This window comes from Sapajus apella, unplaced genomic scaffold, assembly GCF_009761245.1.
Source record: "Sapajus apella isolate SASKATOON/1434 unplaced genomic scaffold, GSC_monkey_1.0 scaffold97, whole genome shotgun sequence".
In the NCBI taxonomy this organism is placed as follows: Eukaryota; Metazoa; Chordata; class Mammalia; order Primates; family Cebidae; genus Sapajus; species Sapajus apella.
In genome coordinates this window covers 5,123,758-5,145,490 of record NW_022437037.1, presented here as the reverse complement: position 1 = coordinate 5,145,490, position 21,733 = coordinate 5,123,758, and the positions used below count along the sequence as shown (strand labels likewise).

Below are 21,733 nucleotides of genomic sequence, written 5' to 3'. Positions count from 1 at the left end.
GGTCCCTGAGACCCATCCGAACACTAGCAGCTGGGGCACAGTCCACACTCGCTCTGGGATGGGGGTGGGTGTTGCAGCCTGTCCTGCCTTCCAGCACCTCCCATGTGCTGACGATCCCCAAATGTCCACTCTGAGTGGCACGGCCAGCGCCTGTCTGCCATCTCCCCTACCTGAGGGTGCGGCCAGAGCCGTGGAGGTGGGTGCGCTGGGACAGCGGGAGCGGCAGGCCGTTCTTGAGCCAGCTCATGTGGATGGGCGGGGAGCCCCTCACGGGGCACGCCAGGGTCACCAGCTCCCCAGCCCTGCTCACCAGGGTCCCCGAGCCGTCCACTCCCTGCTCAATGGTGGGAGGAACTGGGAGTGGGTGGAGAGAAGAAAGGCAGGTGGTGAGGATGTCTTGGGGGGAAGGTGGGCTCCTCCCAGGGAAATTCCCAGCAGTGGAGACCTGAACTTCTGCCGCCACCCTCGTGAGGCATGAGGCCACTGCAGGAGGGGCACAGCCACTCACTGACTCTCTTCCCACCCCCCAATCTCCTCTGTACTCTGGGCTGGTGTTATTGTCCCCTAATTTGAGGATGGGGCACAGAGGCCCAGGGAAGTGAGACCAGTAGCCTAGGCGACAGTGTGGGCTTTGCTCAAATGTCACCTTATCACCCACGCCCTGGCCCATGCACCACCCTCCCAGTGCCCCAGGGCTCCTCACCCAACACAGCCACCGTGTGCAGCCTCGTGTCCTCCCCAGCTGGGTTGTGGGCCACACAGGTGTAGGCGCCTGCGTCCGAGGCCCTCAGGCCCTTTAGCACCAGGGAGCCACCATCCAGGTAGAATCTGTGGTGAGGAAGGAGGGCCGAGGGCAGGGTGTGAGGGGGCATGGGTGCTGCCACCTATGGGGAGGGCATGGGCCGAGCCTTACCGGAGGTGGGAGCCCACGTCCTGGCCCAGCGGGCTGCCGTCCTTCAGCCAGGCCACGTCCGGCGGCGGCTGCCCATCGGCCTCACAGTCCAGCCGCACCTCCTGCCCTTCCAAGATGTGGTGCTCCTGCGCCGCACTCAAGCTCTGGATCCGGGGGGGCACTGAGGCAGGGGTGCAGTGAGGCCCTGGGCAATGGAAGGGGCTGCCCCGGGAGGAGGACAGGAGGTGCAGGGCGCAGACCTACCCAGCACCGTCACCACGAAGTCCTTGCGGGCCTCGGCCTGGGCGTTCTCAGCCACGCATGTGTAGGTGCCTGCCTGGGCTGGCTGCAGGCGGCTCAGCTGGAGGCGGCCCCCCCGGGAGACCACGCCGTGCACCACGCTGCTCTCTGTGGGACAGAGGGGGGCCCCTGAATCCCCCAGCGCTTCTTGTGCTTATAGGAAACTGAGGCCACAGAGGCAAGGGCTCCTTCCTTTATGTCCCCCTCTTCCCCAGCCCGGTCTGTATTCCTTAGAATCCTCCCGTTTCCTTGCACTTGGGACAGCTCTTCCCGAGGGACCCACTCCCTTCAGTGTCCAGGATTTGCTCTCGGGCCCAGCTCTCACCTCCCTTCCTCTCCCTCCCCGCCCTGCCCCTCTACCCCCATCTATCAAGGTTTCTGATCAATCAAGTCAAACCAGCTCCTCACCTACCCCACACAGGTCACCCTGGGGCCTCCCTCTGAACCTCTGCTCCCTGCCTTCGGGCCTCCCCCTTCCTTCCCTCCAGCCACAGTCCACCCAAAGCCATCCCTAACTGCCCCAGCGCAGGCTGATCTCCTTGCCCTGATCCTCATCAGCCTCTCAACACAAACACCCGGGCAACTCCCTGTGTCCAGCGGGGAGCTTGGGAATCAGAGATGAGGACGGCTCCATCCCCGTCCTCAAGAAGTTCACAACGTATCAGGGGCAGGGCAGTGAAACAAGGAGACCCAGTGCTGACAAGCCCTGTGAGGCCCTGATGGAGCCAGGGAACCTGGGGGTCAGGAGGGGTTGGGGAAGGCTTCCGGAGGTGGCAAGTCTCCGCTGAGATGTGACTGTTGAGCAGGACTCAGCCAATGGGGAGCAGAGGTGACCATGGGAGCCTGGGGTGGGTATTCCAGGCAGGGAACATATGTGCCAAGATACAGCTGGACACAACAGGGGGTGGGTATCCAGCCTACAGCCACCTGACCCAAGAGAGGCAACAACACAGGTCCATGCAGAAACACAGACACGGAGGTTCACAGCAGCACCGAGCATCACAGCGTCACTAAGCGTCACAGCCAGAAGATGCAGACACCCAAATGCCCGTCAACTGACCAGTGGAGGCACAAAAGTGACACGGCCACACAATGGAATATTCACAGCCACAGAAAGGAATGAAGGCTGGGCGTGGTGGCTCACGCCTGTAATCCCAGCACTTTGGGAGGCTGAGGCAGGTGGATCACCTGAGGTCAGGAGTTTGAGACCAGTCTGGCCAACATGGTGGAACCCCATCTCCACTAAAAATACAAACATGAGCCGGGCATGGTGGCAGGTGCCTGTAATACCAGCTGCTCGGGAGGCTGAGGCAGAAGAATCGCTTGGACCTGGGAGGCAGAAGTTGCAGTAAGCCGAGATTGTGCCGCTGCACTCCAGCCTGGGCAACAGATCGAGACTCCATCCCAAAAAAAGAAAAGAAAAGAAAAAGAATGAAGTACTGATCCACACTACAACGTGGATGAACCTTGAAAACATGCTAAACAGAAGGAGCCAGACCCAAAATGCCACACCCTCTATGACGCCATTGATGTGAAAGGCGCAGAACAGGTCAATCCACAGAGACAGAAAGCAGATTCGTGGTTTCCTAGGTCTGGGGAAGAAGAAATTGGGGAAAACAGGGAGTGATTCCTGATAGGTATGGGGTGTCCTTTTGGTGATAAAAATGTTCTAAATTTGATTGTGGTCATGGTCACACAGCTCTGTGACTGTACTACAAATCGCTGAATTAGATGTTTTCAGTGGGTGAATTACATAGTATGTGAATTATATCCCAGTAAAACTGTTACTGAGAGAGAGGGGCAGGTTTGAGGAGCCCAGCACAGTCACATTTAGCACGTAGGGGGCCAGGGAGAGGTGGCCGGTGGTGCAGGCCCCCACTGTGGACAGATTTCCCCCAGACAAGGGACCAGCTCTGCGCTGCACCTTCAGACCTTTCTGCCCCTCTCAGAGCCTGTATAGGATGCACAGCGGGCCCAGGAGACCATGTGGGGCTTCTGCCCTCATGTGGAGGAATAGTGGGGATAGCAGTGGCCAGAATGGGGAGGCTGGCTGGGTGGTGGGGGTGACCAATGGCCCAGTTAGAACAGAGCTCAGCCGCCACCAAGGAGCAGCTCTGGGGGCCAATGCTGAACCCATTGACAGCCAGTGGACTTTCCATGGCCCTCAGCACCTGCCCTGCACAATGGATAGTCCATGTCTGCTGTCCTGTGGGAGCTGACTAAGGACGTGGACGCAAAGGCGCTTCCAAGCCCCAGCAGGAGATGCTCCTGATGTTTGAATTCCAAGGGCCAATAAATAAGGCTTTGCTCAAACACAAATGGGGCGGAGCCAACATGGCACAGCCAGCCTCTGGTTTTGCCAAAATCATCGACAACAAACAACTTCCTTCCTCCGCTTCCGCTGTCATCTCATTAAAGACAAGAATGCTTTACATGAAACTGACAAGGGCACATGTCCTCACCCACGGGCATCCTGTCCTTCAGCCAAGTGACCGTGGGTGCAGGGACCCCGGACACATCACAGGTCAGGACCAGGGGACTCCCAGCCACCTGGCTCACCATCTCTGTCTTGGGGTTCTCAAACGTTGGGGGCACTGCAGGAAAAAAGCCAGGCTGTCAGAATTCTGAGACTCTTCGCCCATTTCCTTCCCTCAGGCAGATTATGGAGGACTGCGGAGCTGGTCCCAGTAGTTAGGAGTTCCCATTTTATGTTTTGTTCACAAATGTAAATAGAGCCAGTGCCTGGCTATTTTAAAGCATAACAAAGCAAACTCCAACCAGGTCTACTTAGCCCAAGGATGGTAAATGGGAAGCTCACGCACCCACAGTCCTTAACCCGTGCCAGGGCAGACATCAATCATCGATCCCAACGCTCTCTCCTCCTCCACCAGGATGAAGTCACACACCCAGGCAGCCACTACCGTGGGACAGAGTCAACCAGGCTCCAGATGAAATGCCTCTGCCCTCAGGGACCAGATAGTCCCCCTCTTCCCACTGTTCATCAACGTAGCCATCAGAAAGGGCTGCAAGCTTTGAGCAGCAAGCCTGGTGTCAGTCTTTTTCTTGTTACTTTTTTTTTTTTTAATGTGTTGTAGATACAGGGTCTCACTATATTGCACAGTCTGATCTCAAACTCCTGGACTCAAGTGATCCCCCAGCTCAGGCTCCCAAAATGCTGGGATTACAGGCGGCCCCCTGCACTCAGTCTTGTCAGTTGTTTTCGACTATTGTGTTGCATATGGCTCAGGGCTGCATGTGCCCACTGCTCACCTGGTTGGGAGGCTACTGGCTTGGGCATCTGTGGCAGACGGCCAGTGTCCCCCCAGCCCATTCTTCCCATTGTGCACAGCACAGTTTTAGCTGAGCCCATGGTCACTCTAGCAGAAACTACATTTCCCAGTGTCCCCTGCAGCCAGCTGCCTGAGAGCACACTAATGGAATATATGCAGAAGGGACAGGTGCTGCTTCTGCATGAAATACATGCTTGCCCACCACTTCTGCTCTTTTCTGCTTCCTGTGGGCTGGGACAGGTTGCAGTGTCCCAGCTGCAACCACAGGTACAAGAACAACACCCTAAGAAACGGGAAATCAATAGGAGGGAAGGAACCCGTGTCCCTGAACTACCGCATGGAGCTGAGCTACCCACCAGCCTAGATACTCACTCACCTCTGGGCTTTTGAATGAGAGTAAAACTCTCTCATTTACTCAGGTATATTTTGGGGTATCTTTGTTGCAAGGCTAAGTCTATGTTCTAACATAACATCTGAGCCCCAGAAAATCTGGCCAGGTTCCCTGGATGGTGTAAATAGGCTCCCCCTTATCCCAGCTGGAGCCACATGTCCAATCAAACAGCATCCATGCTCCATCCTTGGGCGGATGGGACAGGCCCTCTCAGGGATCAAGATGCAGGTGACATGGCCTCCTGTGTGTCTGGTCTCATATGGCTCCTTCATCCTGGTGCCCACGTGCCAGGTCCTGTGCCCAGCACTTTACAGACACCGTCCATGGGATCGGGTATGTCCAATGTGGCTGGCAGGCAGCTACTGCTTTTAGATTCATTCACTGAAGGTAAACCTTAGGCTCTGAGGGAAGTCTCTCTACTAAGCCCCATGAATCAAGTTCTAATTTGGAGCCTGCTAACCCTAGTCTTTTAACTTTTAGAAATCAGCTGGGTGCAGTGGCCCTTGCCTGTAACGTCAGCACTTTGGGAGGCTGAGGCAGGAGGATTGCTTGAGCCCAGGAATTCAAAACCAGCCTGGGCAACATAATGAGACCCCAACTCTAAAAAAGAAATTGATAGATATAGATACAGTATAGATGATATAGAGATATTAGAAATTCTAGTAATCGTGCCCTCAGTACTTGGCAGCGCTGACTCTGTCCAGCTACTGTCTTTCTCCTCCCTGGCAGCCCCATGTGTTGCTAGGGGCTCCACGGTCAGCCAGGCTGGTCCCCAGCTTACCCTGGACGGTGAGGACGAAGGTCCGCACGGCCTCCCCAGCCACGTTGCTGACTTGACAGCTGTATACACCTTTATCTGACACCTGGGAGAGGAAGAGCACATGCTGACTGTGTGCCAGAGCTGGGGCTGCGGTGCGAGGCTCCCCAAAAGCATCTAGGCCCCAAAAACTTCCAGAGCAGGGGACCCCCAAATATGCTGGTCCTGACTGGGGAGCCAAAGGGAATCAGGTCCCTCTGGACTTTTCCAAGAGCCTCAAGAAGCAGAAGGGCGCCTCAAGAAGCAGGAGGGCGCCTCAAGAAGCAGGAGGGCCCCTCAACAGTGAATACACAGGCTCTGGGCACCTCACTCCCTGGGCCAAGCGGGAAGGAAGAGGCTCCCTATTGCTGTGGGGATGGAGCCTGGCCAGGAGAGAGGAGCCCAGAATGGATGTCCAGAGGGGCAGCAAACATTCATCCAACAAATGCTGTGAGCACCTAATCCACACCAGGGAGGGAGGGCAGGGCAGACTCCCAGGAGTCTCAGCCGGCCAGCCAGAGTGACCCGGACAAAAGCTTCTAGATGCTGAGGGAACTGAGGCAGGAAGGGCTCGGGCCTCGACTGCAGGGGTGGGTCTGGATGTGACTCCAGGGCCCTGAGCTCTGCCCATGTCTTCCACCCTGGAAGCTGCTAATCAACTTAGTTTGGGGTCCCAGAGGCCAAAGAGGCAGCAGCCCACATCCTGCCCACCTTCTTCCCCCCAGCTCAGCAGGGCGGGGAGGCGACTTTCCTGCAGCTGCCCACTGCCACCCGCACCCCCAGGGTCACTCACCTGGGCCTCCTGGATCTCCAGCCTCTGACCACCCTGCAGAGCCTGGGTCCGCCGTGCCGGGCTTAGGGGCTGCCCATCCTTGTACCAGGTCACAGTCGGCTTGGGGAGTGCGTCTGTCTTGCAGCTCAGGACAACCTTGTCCCCGGCCCTCACCAGTACGGCATCCTGGGGGCTGCTGGGAGCCTGCCCGAAGGCAGGGGGAACTGGGGGCAGGAGACAGCAGAGTGAGGCGCTGCCGCTGTCCTCACACCTTCACGTTCAGCCACAGGGAAAATGCCGGTAGAGACCCACCAGGGTCACACAGCAGACCCATCCCAGCAGTCCTGGCCCCGGGGGCTGGCGCAGACCCAGGGGAGTTGAAGGAAGAGAACTGGGCCAGCACGCCAAGGACCCGCTGAGTGACCGTGGACAGCTTCCTGCCTCTCTGAGCCTCAGCCTCCTAGATAGGGAAGATGCTGACGCCTGCTCCGACCTAGGCTTTTCCTGCATGCGGCAGGCCCCAGCTGGGTCACAGCACTCTGTGGGGGCGCCTTCAGCCCCCTGTCGCTCCAGCGAACCAATGTTGAAGTGCCCCTTCCCCATGGCTGAGTCCACAGGGCCTGGCACAGTGTGTGGCTGGTGTTCGTGCAAGCGAAGGAACCAGCTTCAGAGCTGAAAGAACCTTCCAGGGAGTCCTTGCTTAAGACACCTTGGCCCAGCTTTTCCCCAGGAGGATTCGGAAGCCCACGAGCCTTGAAACAGGCTCCACAGTGAAACGGGCTTCCCCGACCACACAGGCTTGGGGAGGCCTCTTCCCCAGCGAGGCTCTTGGGGCCCATCCTGTCGCTCCCCCTCCTCAGAGCTGACCCGTGCAGGGGTCCCAGCCACCCCCCATGCCTTCTGCCCCTCTCCTGGCTCTGTTCCCCGGGGGGTGTGGGCTGAGGGCTGACTGAAGGGTGAGGGACAGCATGAGTTGGGGACGGACATGGACGCACCCAGAACACTGAGCTGCACCAGCTTCTGGTCTCGGCCGGCAGCATTGAGGGCTTCGCAGGCGTACATCCCAGAGTCCGACAGCTGAGCTCGAGCCAGCTGCAGCGTGTGGGTGCCTGCCAGGGGAGCCAGCGCCTCACACCAGCATTCTAGCCCAGTCCCCCATCCTAAATCCCTGCCCTTCACCCACCCTGTCCCAGGTGGGGGAAGCCACTGTCTCCCCATGTAACCTTAGAGCTGGGCCAGAAGCCTCAGTTTACCCACCAGGCAGGAGGAAGACCTCTTCGCCCAGGGAGAGTGCCTGGCTGTCCCTGTACCACGTGACCTCAGGGCTTGGGTGAGCATGGACATCACAAGGGAGGGAGACACTGCTGTTGAGGATGGCAGTGATCTGCTCCAAGTGCAGGCCTGCAATTCGTGGCGGGACTATCCCCACGGCCACCACGACAGAGAAAGGCATGAGAATCACACTGGCAGGGGAGCCAGGAGCCTGAGAGAAACCCTGAGCCTCACCCAGTTCCTGGGGCTTCACCTCAGCACAACCTCAAATAACTCAGAAACCTCCATTTGCCATGACTCTCTTACACATAAGGACACCGAGTAGGGGATCAGAGAGGGAGAGTCCCTGTTCCAAGGCCACACCGATGGTCAGTGGCAGAGCTGATATCAATTCAGGTTCGAGCCCGTGACCTTGAGGGCTCAACACTGTCTTCCTCCATCCCTAAACCACACCTGTCCCTGCATCTGGAGACAGAACTCACAGCGACCTCAGTGCAGTGCACGTCGTGCGTTGCAGAGGCTGGGAGCGCAGGCTCCGTGGCAGTGGGCCCGCCACCTCCTCTCTGAGGGCAACCTCCCTGAGTCTTTTGCCACAGCTGCAAAGCCGGGCTAACGTCCTAGCTCTGCTGGAAGGAGTCAGCCCAGGGAAAGTGCTCGGCCTCGTGTCAGGTACACAGGAAGTGCTCAATAACAGTGGTGTCACGCCTCAAAAACAGCTCTTCCCTGGCCACCTCCAAAGTGGCTTAAAATCACCTGGGGCCGTCTAATAGTGATCAGGGCCCCTCAGATGCTGTCTGTCTCAGGGTGCGGCTGGTGCCAGGCTGGGATCCCTAAACCCTAAGTCCAGGGCCCAGAGCCCAGGACACTAGAAGCCCCAAGGTGGTGCTCCTTGGGGAGGGAAAAGGAACCCACAGGGGCCGCCTGCTCGGCCCAGCTCACCTTGAACCCTGAGGGTAAAGAGTTTCTCAGCAGAGCCCGCCTGGTTCTCGGCCACACACATGTAGCTGGCGGCATCAGCCGCCTCTGCCGTGGAAACCTGAAGGTGCAGGGAGCCATGCCTGGGAGATGCCTGAAGCCCCTCAGACACCACCACCCTCAGGAATGACCATGAGGACAACCTCCCTCCGTCTCTCCTATCCCATGCCAGGGACACAGGCACCAGGCAGCTCATGGAGACCTGGAACCGCCTCCACCCAGGGCCTGTGTGGTGTTCAGGAGTGGGCGTGTGAGGTTGGCATCGGGTGGTTCTCTGCAGCAAACCCATGTGACAACAGCCTCCCCAACCCCCGTGGAGGGCTGTGCTGTGTGCTGGGCTCCAGGGATCCCTGCAGTTCTGAGTTTGCACACGGGGTGACTGGGGGACTGCCTGATGTGTGAGCGCTGGGCACAGCTCCATATGCGTCATCTGGCAGTCCCACAGAAGGCTGCTCTATGCAGGGCTGGGCTCTGGTCCTCGCTCATGTGATCCTCTGCTAGCTGTCTCCTGAACCTCCGGATGCTGTGCACAGCCATCCTGGCCCAGCAAGGCTCCTCACTGGTGATTTTTTGCTGGGCTCCAGCCTGGCTCCCAGCAAAGAGCCTCATTTGCTGATAACGACCCCTCCCTGGCTCCCAGACAAGTGGGGCTGGGACTCGGCAGCTGCTGCCCCAGTGCGTGCAGGGGGCTGCCCTGACCTGTAAGACTTGCCCATCCTCCAGGACCTGCAGCCGTGGGCTCGGAGAGAAAGGCAGCCCATTCTGGAGCCACGAGATGGTGGGCATGGGGTTTCCCAGGGCCGGGCACTGCAGGCTGACAGTGCTGCTGGCGTTGACCGTCACCTCTTCCACCAGCTCCTCTGTGTCGCCCAGGATCACAGGTGGGGCTGGGGATGGGGGAGAGGAGGCTGAGGGGCCAGCACAGAGGTCTCTGGGGGTGGGGTGACTGTGGAGGTGAGGGTGGCACTTGGCGTCAAGCGCTGGCTGGGACCCTGGTACTCTTCTCTCCAAGCCCTCCCAGTCCCTGACGCAGCTAAGGAATCGGGGCCGAGAAAGGGTTGTGATTTGCTCAATGTCACACAGCCAGGAGCTTCTGCTTGGAGCCTGTGCCCAGTCCTGCATGATTTTTGAGGCCGAGCTTGTAACTCCATTTTCAGCCTTTGGGTACAGCAAGACTGAGGGCACTGTGCCTCAGCCCCTGGCAAGGGAGGCCCTTCTGGGGCATGCAGTCCTGGGACTCCCCACCTGCAGCCCCGCCACTCACTCAGCACCTGCAGCTGGTAGTGCAGCCAGTCCTCGCCCACCTCGTTGGAGGCCTTGCACGAGTACCTCCCCGCGTCCTCCGCCCGGACCAGGGGGATCTGCAGGACCCGGCCTCCTGCAAGGACATGGGACAGACACCTGAGCTCAGGCACAAGAGTCACCCCAAAGAGCAAGGAAGCTGCTCTCGCCTCTGGAGTGGACCTGGGACATGTCACTGTTCCCTGCCTCATCTGTGAAATGAAGAGACTCAGCCTGTCCTGCTCAGCTCCTGGGTGGAGTGGGGTTAAGTCAGGAGTGTGCGCCAGGCCCTGAGCTGCACATTCTGGGCCTGTCCCACCCGCCTCTGTGGGGCATGAGCTGTTGTCACTCCCATCTTACTGACCGCAAACCTGAGCCTTCACAGCAGTGCCCAGTGTGACGCGGTGGTTCCTGGCTCAGCTCAGCTGTTGTGCCAAGCCCAGCTCCTTGGCGAGGGCAGAGTCTGGGGGGAGACTCAGGAGGCAAGGGAGGCAGCTCCCGGGGCTGTGGCGGTGGTGGGGGTAGGGGTGGGGGCAGGGAAGGCATCACCTGGGACCCTATGTGATCAAAAGCCACCCAGGGCCAGGCGCAGTGGCTCACACCTACAATCCCGGCACTTTGGGAGGCCAAGGTGTGTGGATCACCTGAGGTCAAGAGTTCTCGGCCAGCCTGGCTAACATGGCGAAATTCCATCTGTACTAAAACTACAAAAATTAGCCGGGTGTGGTGGTGCATGCCTGTAGTCCCAGTTACTCAGGAGGCTGAGGCAGGAGAATTGCCTGAACCCAGAAGGGGGAGGTTGCGGTGAGCCGAGATCGCGCCATTGCACTCCAGCCTGGGTAACATGAGTGAAACTCCGTCTCAAAAAAAAAAAAAAAAAAAAAAAAAAAAGAGCCAGCCAGGGCCAGAGCCTGGTATCAATGGAGTTGATCTCCAGTGGGGCCTGGTTAGGGTTACCGTGTGCTCAGAATTCTGGGTTGGGGCAGGCCGGCCCCGGCTATGGGTGACTTGACCAAGCTAAGAGCCTGCAAAGCCCAGTGGCAGGATTGGGGCAGCAGTGGTGTTGTAGGGGTCAGTTGATGTTTGGGATTAGCGTAAGGTCAGGGTAAGAATTCAGGTCAGCGGTGACCATGACACCTGTGTTCTCAGAATTAGAGAACAGAGGTTAGAGGTCAGTGGCCAGGGTGAGAGGTGAGTGAGTGGGTAGGAGTGGGGGGCGGTTGGGGCTGTGGGCTGGGCTCAGCTACAGTTAACCGATGGTTAGAGTCTGATGGGGATCAGCAGGTGACCGAGCCTACTGTGCACCCAGGACTTGGCGTCAGGGTAAGTGGTCAGCGGCCAGGTTAAAGGGTCTGTCCAGAGGTTTCTATCAGGAACTAGCTGCGGCAAGTTAAGAGTTGCATTCCTGGATCTGCGAGACGCCTCCTTTTTGTTCTTTTTTCCTTTTTTTGAGGCAGGGTCTTGATCTGTTACGCAGGCTGGAGCGCAGCGGTACCATCACGGCTCACTGCAGCTTTGACCTTCTGGGCTAAAGGATCCTCCTGCTTCAGCCTCCCGAGTAGCTGGGACCACAGGTACATGCCACCATGCCCAGCTAGTTTTAGAATATTTGGTACAGACGGGGTCTCATGATGTTGCCCAGGCTGGTCTTCAATACCTGGCCTCCATCGATTCTCCTACCTCAGCCTCCCAAAGTGCTGGGATTACAGCTGTGAGCCACCACCTCCATTTTTTTGCAATCACCAAAGCAGAAACCCTGGTTCGATTCTGCTCATGCAACTGACCACTTCTCCCCAAAACCAGCCTCGCCACTGGCCCCACCTGGCCTCAAGCGATCAAATCTCAAACCAAGGGACCACCCAGACTTCCCCCATGAGCCAGTGGGCGGGGTGTTTCTAAGCCCTACCCCTAGAGTCTTTTAAGTCAAATCACCTACAAAAAAGTATTCTAAAATAAAAGGCTTGCTTTTAAAAGTGATATTATCTTAAATAAACAAGTACCCCCCAAGGTGTTAAAAGAAAAAAGCGAAAACAGACACACAAAACGTGAGCTTCAGCCACCAGAGTGGTCTTCAAAGCCCAGTTAGAGCTCCGTCAGCGTTCGGGGTCGTGAGCTTTGCTGAGGATTACCGAAGGAGCCAGCTGCCTCTGCAGAGAAAGTGGCAGTTTCTGCCAATGGTTTAAGGACATTACGGATCTTGAAGCCCAGAAGGGGATGCCCCATGGTAAAAGGCTTCGATCTATAAACCAGAGGCAAAGGGCAATCCAGTCTTTGCCTTCATACAGGCAAAGAACTCGCAGCCCCAGTTTACAAATTGCAGCTAAGGTCCAGAGTGGTCGTGTGCCCTCCTTGAGGTCACACAGCAGGCAGCTCAAAGCACCCACTTTCTTGATGCAGCCCTGACCCACCTTGCAGCACAGACACCCCGTCCTTGGCCGAGAGGGGCTGATCCTCTCTGTACCAGGTGAGCTCCGGAGGTGGGATCGCACTGGTGTCACAGTACAGGTAGGCTGGGTTGTTCTCCACGATCTCCCTGTATTCCGTTACTTCGCCCCGGACCTCCTCCTCCCAGGACAGGCTCTCAAAAGCTGCACTGGTATCACCCACCTTCTGGAACATGGGGGGCACTGGGTGGGAGAGACAAAGCCCTCAGGAGACACAGCAGAGGGGTGGGGAATACTCCTCTGCTCATGGAGATTCTCATCCCAGCCTCTCCCAGGTGCAGAAATCCATTATTTGAGCCATTCCCTTAGGTCAAGGCATTTCTTAAATTCCCTCACTCCCTAAACCAGTGTTTATGGAGCAACTACTATGTGCTGGGGACTAGGATAAGGCTCCTTCCCTAAGCAGCTCATGTCTAATGGGCGCTAAAGACTCCTTGCAACATGGACATATTTTCCACGGTTGGAAGCCAGATACTAAGCTTTAGCCGGCATTTGTGTATCAGAGCACAGAGGTACAAAATCATCAGCTTTAGAAATAGAGAGGGCCCTCAAGGTCACCTGCTTTGATCACCTGCATTTTACAAAGAGTAAAATTAAGGCCTGGAGGGGGCCGTGTCATCCCCAGGTTGTCATTAACATAACCAGTTAATGACAGAGCCAGGGCTAGAGGCTGGTGGCCAGAAGCAGTGGAGGTGAGGAAGGGTGTGAGCAGCTGGAGCAGGTACTCCTCCTGCCAGGACGCTCCATGGGCACTCCACTGTGCAGCAAAACCTGGTTCTCGACATTTATCCACCGCCCAGCTTGCCTGTCAGCCTCCTGCCTTCCTGCCTCCCCATTCTAGCCTCCAAGCCTCCTGCTCCCAGCTTCCCCTTCCCACCTCCCAGCCTCTTCCTCCCAGCCTCCCTGCCTCCCCCTGCCAGGTTCACTTTCCCAGCCTCCCCATCCCAGCCTCCCAGCCTCTCACTCCCAGCCTCCCCTTCCTACCTCCCAGTTTCCCCTTCCTACCTCCCAGCCTCCACTTCCTGGCCTCCCCCTCCCAGCCTCCCTGTCTCCCCCTCCCAGCCTCCCCATCCCAGCCTACCAGCCTCCACAACCCAGCCTCCCTGCCTCCCCTTCCCAGTTTCCTCCCCAGCCTCCTAGCCTCTCCCCCCAGTCTCCACAGCCTCCCCCCAGTCTTCCCTGTGCAGCCTTCCAGCATCCCCTCCCAGCCTCCCCCCCCAACCTCCCCTTCTCAGCCTCCCAGCCTCTCTGACTCCTGACTCCCTCCTTTTCTTCCTTCACTTTTTAAAAAGGGAAACGTCCAGCACTGACGAAAGTGAGAGAGGAATGTTACGAGCCCCAATGCACCCACAAGCAGCTTCAGCCATCAAGGCGGCCACTCAGCTTCCTCTCGACCAGAGATTCTGAAGCCAGTCCCCAGGTTTCCCTAACAAAGTGAGAGGCATTTGGCAGTGGGGTCAAGAGCATGGCGCTCTGGCTCAACCAGACCAGTCTGGCTCCACCACTCCATTCTGTGGTTTGGGGCCAGAGCCCTCGTGTCTTTGGCTTCGGTCCCTCGAGGCAGAGGGGCTGGGGCAGGATGCGCTCTGGGCTGCCGAGATGAGCCAATGCAGAAGACACACGGCAGGGACCCCCAGAGGGCCAGCCCCTCAATGTCCTCACACTGGCCAACGCCCCGCCCCCCGCCCACTGGTGGCACGCACCCTGGATGAGCACGTTGAAGTCCTGGTCGTCCTCGCCAGCCACGTTGGTGGCCACGCACAGGTACCGCCCCGAGTCTGAGACCTGCGTGGGCTGGATCTGGAGCAGTCGCCCTTCACCCAGGATGTGCAGCCGCGGGCTGGGGGTCACGGGCTGCGAGGAGGACAATGGAGTTGGGGGAAGGGAGATCAGAAATGAGGGGCTGAGAGGAGCAAGACAAGGGCACTTACTTCTCAACACATTCTCCAAAAATGCAGCAGAAAGTGATGAGAACAGCTGAGAAGTTTACAAAACCAAATCCACAGAGCATCAAAATGAGAAGGGCCATACACTGGTGAAAATAGTAGAGAGTTTAAAGTTTACAAAGAGTTCAACATTTTGTTGAAAAATACAGCCGGGCATGGTGGCTCATACCTGTACTCCCGGCACTTTGGGAGGCCGAGGTGGGCAGATCACCTGAGGTCAGGAGTTCGAGACCAGCCTGGCCAACGTGGAGAAACCTCATCTCTACTAAAAATACAAAAAATTAGCTGGGAGTGGTGGTACACCCCTGTAATCCCAGCTACTCAGGAGGCTGAGGCAGGAGGCTCACTTGAATCTGGGAGGCAGAGGCTGCAGTGAGCCAAGATAGTGCCATCGTACACCAGCCTGGGCAACAGAGCGAGACTCTGTCTCAAAAATTAAAATTAAAAGGCTGGGGAGGTGGCTCACACCTGTAATCCCAGCACTTTGGGAGGCCAAGGTGGGCAGATTACCTGAGGTCAGGAGTTTGAGACCAGCCTGGCCAACATGGTGAAACCTCATCTCTAATAAAAATTACAAAAATTTGCTGGGCGTGGTGGCGGGCACCTGTAATCCCAGCTACTCAGGAGGCTGAGGCAGGCAGAATAGCTTGAACCCAGGAAGCAGAGGTTGCGGTGAGCCAAGATTGCACCACTGCACTCCAACCTGGGTGACAGAGCAAGGCTCCATCTCGGAAAAAATAAAAATAAAATAAATAAAGGGTGGGTGGGACTTGGACCAGCTCTAGGGCCAAGTGCTGTAAGGGAAGGCTTTTCTGGAAGGTTCCAAGCAGAACCAGCTGGAAGCACAGGTGAGAGCCAGAAGCTGCTTGGGGGTCCCACACTCACCTGCCCGTCCTTGTACCAGCGGATGGTGGGCGGGGGCACAGCCCAGCACTCACACTCCAGGGTCAAGGTGCTGTTGACCTTGGTCTTCACTTCCTTCACGCTGACCTCCCCCAAGGGGTCATCTTTGGAGATGGAAGGGGGGACTGAAAAGCACAAGGGGTCTGAGAGCAGAGCTGGGGGATGGGTGCTGAGACCCTGAGCTTACCCTGGTCCTGGGGGCAGCCCCAGAAATAGGGCCCAGCCCAGAGACACAGGGACCTTGGAACCACCCTGCTCCTGGCTGTTCCCTCAGGGGAGAGAGCATTTGTCTGCAAGACAGGACAGGGCAGGTCTGAGGCAGGGGAATTCTTGGGGTCACCTCAGAGGCCTTCTTTGGGGGTCCCAAGTCTCAATCTGCAGAGCCTCTGGTTATACCCTGAAGCAGAAGTGGCAGGAGGAAGCCAGGACTGTAGTGGGTCTCCTCATTCTGTCCTCTGGAGCCCCCCCCAGCTGCCTGGTGACTGCCAGAGGACATAAGCCACAGGGAGGCACCCCGGGGCACCAAGGGTGGCTCAGGTGCCTGGACCCCTGGGTTCCCAGAGGTCTTCTGCCCAGCCAGCTGTGCCTCAGGGTCCCCGACTCACTGAGCACTTCCACGTGGTAGTTTTTCATGGCCTCCCCGAGCTCGTTGGTGACCACGCAGGTGTACTGGCCGGCATCTTCCTTCTGGGCATTCAGGATCTGTAGCCCGTGGGTACCTGTGTGGGGGCCAGGGGCCAGGGTCACCCCGGAGCTGCAGCCTCATGCCAGGCACGAGGAGAGGCTCACTGGTCCTCTCCTCTGACCCTGATGACATGTCACCTGTCCCCTCCCTCCTCCCTGCCAGAGGGCATCACCTGGGAGGAGCTGGATGTTCCTGGAGGCCTCAAACGGGGCCCCATCCTTCATCCAGGTAATGTTGGGGGAAGGAAAGGCCAGCGCCTCGCAGATCAGAGAGATGGGATTGTTGATGGTCACGGTCACCTCCTCATCTTCACTGTCCTCAGCCACTCCCAGGATGGTGGGAGCCACTGTGGTGGGGGAAGTGGGGTACTTGTGAGCAGAGGTCCCTGACCCTGGGCCAAGGACTAGGAAAGCCTTGGACCCCAGTGCTTGGCCTCAGTGCTTCTGTCACTTAACATTACAGAGATGGGAAATTGAGGCTCAGAGAAGCCCATGCCCAGGGCGGCCAGGCTTGAACTCAGGCTGTGTGACCCAGAGCTCGGCTCTCCAACACTAAGCAATACTACAAGGGAAAGCTGAGTAATGTCTGCCTCCATTTACCCCAAAGCTTCTCAGTGTGCAGCCTCTCCACCCATAAACCAGAGGCTTCTGAATCCTGCTAGAGTTGGGGAGTGGGAGCTGGGGGGCGTTGTTCCCTGCTTAGCAGAGTCACTTTGCTTTCATTGGTCCCAACATTTCTTCTTTCAACTCCTGCAGGGGACTCTCCCTTTAACTGTCAGAATTTTAGAAACAGATTTTTCTTTTCTTTTCTTTTTTTTTTTTTTTTTTTTTTTTCTAGGAGCAGAGAGTTTACTAGGCAAGAGAGAAGGAAGGAAGAAGAAAACAGCTCCCCCATACAGAGATAGAGGAAAGGGGGATTCGAACAAAGAGAACCCCCTGGAAGCTGGTCTGTGCCCCTCTCATCTGACGGACGGTCTGTTTCTCCAGGCTACAGGAATAGCAGGTATGCCTTGCCCTCAGGAGATGGAGAGAAGCCTGGATGTGAACCCACCACCCTGGGGCCTGGCAATAACTCTTGTCACCTCTCTGAACCTCAGGGCTTTGTCAGTGACATGGGCACAAGCACATCTCCCACCTCCTAGGGTCACTGTGAAGATTCCATCCATCAGGCCCGTTGCAATGCCTGGCCCATGATAAACGCTCAGTCAATTGAGTTACTTTTGCTGTTGTCAAACTCGGAGAATTAGAAGAAAAATAGAATGGTTCATGGGAAGCTGTCTGAAAGGAGCCGGCTGTGGGTCAAGATGGCCAGGGGAGACCTGTGTTCATTCTAGCTCAATAATTCTAAGCTTGCTTGCTCAGAGGACACTGAAGTTTATACATCGAACTAAACTATATTATTGGTGCAGTTAATTAGAAATCAGGCGGCAACAGGAGGCCTAACGTAAAGACCATCTGAGAGCGCAGTGACACCGGGAGCACCTCGGGGTGGCTGCAGAGCGGGGAATACTGCTGTGGTCCCACGAACGCTTCTCAACATGGAGACTGCATGAGGGCCTCGAAAAGAGGGTTTATGCAAAGATCTCTGAGAAGAGAGGCCACCTCTGATCACAAGATCTGGGGGGGTCTTTGCAGATGGGAGCTGGCAAGGAGACAAGCCTTGCAGGGCAGAGCTCACGGAACGCCTCGGGCTCTGCCTAGGTTCTCAGTATGGAGTGATTTGAATTGCTCTAAGTGCCCAGTGCTGGGGATATAAAAGCCCCTGATGCACTGGGTGTGGTCAGACCCGGCAGCTCCTCATCTGCTATACCTCTGATGCAGCCGCAGCCTGATAACTATCGGTGATAAACTCGGAGCACTGGTTTGGCATGTCTTAGAGGGATCTCAAGTGCTCCCCGCCACTATCTCACCTACCCTTCACCCTCCCCTTCCACGCCCGTAAGATCAATGAGATTGTGCACATAATAAAAGTGTTTGGAGCCCAGAGCTCTGGGCCGACACGGTTCCCACGCTTGCCTTGGCCCCCTGGACCCATGCTGTAAATTCTACTCTTGTGTCTCCATCTTTATTTCCTTTTCTCAATCCCTCGTCACCATGGTGGCCAGGACATGCCCAGAACTTACACAGGACACTGAGCTGGAAGTGTTTGGTCTTCTCCCCAACAGTGTTGGCTGCAATGCAGGTGTAGTGGCCAGCGCTGGACAGGTTTGCCTGGAGGACCCACAGGAGGACTCCATCTGGGGAGATGTGGTGGGCATCTCCACCAGCCAGGGGCCGGCCATCTTTGAACCATGTGACCTTGGGCTGTGGGTGGCCTGTATGCAGAGCAGAGAATGAGACGATTTGGCAGGCTTTGACTAGGGGAGCTCCGGGGTCGCAGGCTGCTCCCAGATGGGTCAGGGGTTGTGAATTCTCCATCTCTGCCCAGAAGCCCATGAAGGACAACAAGAAGCAGAAGCAGCCACCAGGCCTGGCCTGTGCCCCTTCCTCTGTGATTTGGCTGCCTTTTCCTTACTGAGGAATGGCTAGAAATGGCTTGGTACATATAGGTAAGACAGAAAAACAAGTTATTCCTTCCATCCATTCATCCATCTACCCACACACTACTCAACCATCCATCCACCACCCATCCATTCATCTACCTACCCACATATCCTTCTATTCAACCAATCATCCAACCATTCATTTCTCCATTCATCCACCCACCCATCTATCCACCCATCCACCCAACCATACAACCATCCATTCATCTACCTACCCACCTATCCTTCCATTCAATCATCCATTCATTTCTCCATTCATCCACATACCCATTCACCTGCCCATCCACCCACCCATCCAATCATCCATTCATCTACCTACCCACATATCCTTTCATTCACCCAATCATCCACCCATCTCTCTATCCATCCACCCACTCATCCATCCATCCATCCATCCATCCATTCATCTATCCAGGCACCCATCCACCCATCTGTCTGCCCATTCATTCATTCATCCACCCATTCATTTATCTACCCACCCACCTATCCATCCATCCATCCTCCATCCATCCATCCATCCATCCATCTACCCATCCTTCAACCTATAGCATTAATGGGAGCCTACTCTGCCAGACACTGGAGAAACCGTGGTGACAAGGCAGCCCCTGGGTCTTTAAGAAGCTCAGATGCCACAAGGCCACTATGGTCCTGTGTGGTCAGTGCTAGAACAGGGAAGCACTGGGGCTTCTGAGAACCCAATGGAGGTGGCCCAATGGGCCTCAGGGGCCAGCCAAGGACTTCCTGTGGAGGGTCCTGGAAGCTGAGATCTATAGTGGGGTGGGGAGAGGGAAGAGTGTTTGGGATGGAAGAACACGTGCAAAGATGAGCCAGGACCTCGTGCTGAGTCCAACACAGAGAGACTCCCAGTCAGGAGGAGTGGGGCTGAGGCAGGTGGGCAGATCCCCAGGGGTCCCCTCCTTTCTGAAGCTGCCTTCCCACCCCTTCTCCCAACCCACTACATTGTGTGGCCCTTACCTGTGACATTGCATGTCAGGTGGGCAGTCTGTCCCTCAGGGACCTTGATCACCTCCTCCAGGTCCTCGTTCTCAATACTGGGAGGAACTGAGAGAAGCAGGGAGACAGATGGCTAGTGACTGGGGGGTCTGGCCCACTCAGGCTACAGAATCACAGAACAGGAAGCCAAGAGCCCACTGTTTCCTGTGCCTTAGTTTCCCCACCCCATGCCTGTTTCCATAGGGTGGTGAATTTAAGAAACATTTCCTGCTGGCTGATGGAAATGCCAGTGCCTCAGGAGAAGACTCTGATGAGAGGCAGGCAGTCTTAGTGGTGTTGGAAATATATGCCCCCTTCCACTTTGGATTGTCCCTGCTGTTTCTGGAAAGTTCCATGGCAGCCTCAGAACAGGGGTTTCATCTAGGCTGGAATGCAGTGGCACAATCACTGTAGCCTCTGCCTCCCGAGTAGCTGAGACTACAAGCAGGAACTACCACGCCCAGTTAATTTTTGTATATTTCATAGAGGTGGGGTCTTGCCATGTTGCCCAGGCTTGAACAAAGGTTTTTGATGAGGCAAAGCATACGAGGCTTAGCTTCTCCCTCTTTCTCTGTGCTGGGCCCCTGCTACAGCTTGACCTGTGAGTCTGGGACCCTGCCTCTGGGAGCTCCCAGGCAGTGGAAAAGGGTTCATAGGGCACCCATGAGAACGGGGTTGCAACACACCCAGCACCTCCACGCTGAAGTTCCTCCGCACCTCCCCAGCCTCGTTGCTTGCCAGGCATGAGTAGAGGCCTCTGTCTTGCTCCTGTGTCTGAGTCATCTTCAGCATCCAGCCACCTGGGGAGGGAGGGGCGTGGGCCCCAAGCATGGCTCTGAGCAGCATTCTGTCCCAAACTGAGCCCCTCTGCTGCCCAGCAGGAAGAGGCATTATAACTAGACATGTATGTGTTTCCCATTGTGTACCGTTCCTCAGATGCAGAAACTGAGGCCCAGGAGGGTAAAACAAATGGATGCAGCCGCCTGGAGATTAGACACGTATCAGAATAAATCTGAGGACCCTGTTCCAGCAAGAAGTCTCTGTCACCCTGGCCACCCCTGGCTCTGGGGATTGGCTGCAGCTGAAGGGAAAGCAAGGGGTTAAGAGGTCCTGGTCCGATGCAGACCTCTGCTCTACTCTGACAGACACAGTAAAAGGCCTCCCCCTCCCAAGGACCTCTCAGGGAGGGACAGCTCCTCTCAGAGGAGCCCAAGGGTCTCCCAAGACGGGTGTGGGGAAGGGCAGATACACAGGATGCAGACCACCACTGCTGTTACTGCACCCAGAGCAGACATCACTAATTGATCGCCACATTCCTTTCCAATGGGCCCAATGCAGTCTCCGAATTCCTATCCACAGAATGCATCTGGCAATTCCTACCAAGTGCTCAGGAGTGAGGCACGGGAGGAAATGTATTTGCCATCTCATGATGGGCTGCTTGGAACCAATGGGTGACTGAGGTGTAGCCTCAGGGGGCCTGGAAATCCTTGCAGGATTTGGATGGGACAGAGATTCCTGGGCCTTGGTTGCTCGTTCGTACACCAGCAAGAACCTCACAAACCCATTTTATGAGGAGGATGAATGTTCAGAGTAGAAGGTGCTTAGATCATCACATCCATAAAGCTTGTTACTGCTCTGTGGGATGTTACATGTTAAGTGCCAAAAGATTTTTTTTTCTTCTTTTTGCTTAGTACTTATCAGAACCTTTACTATACAAATGTTTACTGTGGTTCTCTAGGTGAGCAGAGCAGGAAGACTTTTTCAAATGTATCTTAATCCATGATTTTTTTCCTGGAGCACCTCACCCGACTAGCGTTTTGGGCTGTACTCTTTGGGGACCAGCAACTGGAATGATTATTCTAAACAGGCCTGGCAGCTCAGGGTCAGAGGTCGTGGGCATGTAATGGGCTGAGGCACAGGCAGAAGGCCCGAGCTGTTTCCCGGGATCCAACCTTGGCTGCTCTCTTACCTGCCAGTAGGTAGGTATCCTCCCCAGGGCTGACAGGCTCCTCCCCTCGGAACCAGCGGATGGCTGGGGGTGGGATCCCTGCGGCTTCGCAGAGCAGAGTTAGGGGGCTGTGCAAGGTAGCAGTGATGTTGGTCAGCGGGTCCAAGTCTCCGATGAGCTCTGGGGGCACTGGACACACAGAAGCCGCATTCAGGGTGCAGATCGGGGCTGTGTGCTTCATGCTCCTTCCCCACCAACTGCCTGCCCCCCAACTCCACCCAGCCCCACTGACTGCCCCCCAAC

The 21,733-nt window shown here is 56.5% G+C and overlaps 1 protein-coding gene across 2 annotated transcripts in view; it reads right to left on the bottom strand.

The window, feature by feature from the left end:
* The window catches only part of HMCN2 (hemicentin 2), an 88,472-nt gene that overhangs the window by 43,122 nt on the left and 23,617 nt on the right, over nt 1–21,733 (bottom strand). For both annotated transcript variants that reach the window (XM_032257601.1, XM_032257602.1), the window contains exons 21-41: nt 21,452–21,619; nt 20,169–20,282; nt 19,465–19,551; nt 18,070–18,261; nt 16,120–16,293; nt 15,868–15,981; nt 15,245–15,387; nt 14,117–14,267; nt 12,378–12,596; nt 9,953–10,066; nt 9,388–9,575; nt 8,653–8,749; nt 7,699–7,860; nt 7,437–7,550; nt 6,463–6,665; nt 5,655–5,736; nt 3,655–3,786; nt 1,157–1,300; nt 914–1,073; nt 704–828; nt 171–354 (exon numbers count right to left, since the gene is read on the bottom strand). In XM_032257601.1, the coding sequence (XP_032113492.1) occupies nt 171–354; nt 704–828; nt 914–1,073; nt 1,157–1,300; nt 3,655–3,786; nt 5,655–5,736; nt 6,463–6,665; nt 7,437–7,550; nt 7,699–7,860; nt 8,653–8,749; nt 9,388–9,575; nt 9,953–10,066; nt 12,378–12,596; nt 14,117–14,267; nt 15,245–15,387; nt 15,868–15,981; nt 16,120–16,293; nt 18,070–18,261; nt 19,465–19,551; nt 20,169–20,282; nt 21,452–21,619 (3,067 nt within the window). The remainder of the gene's footprint in view (nt 1–170; nt 355–703; nt 829–913; nt 1,074–1,156; nt 1,301–3,654; nt 3,787–5,654; nt 5,737–6,462; nt 6,666–7,436; nt 7,551–7,698; nt 7,861–8,652; nt 8,750–9,387; nt 9,576–9,952; nt 10,067–12,377; nt 12,597–14,116; nt 14,268–15,244; nt 15,388–15,867; nt 15,982–16,119; nt 16,294–18,069; nt 18,262–19,464; nt 19,552–20,168; nt 20,283–21,451; nt 21,620–21,733) is intronic.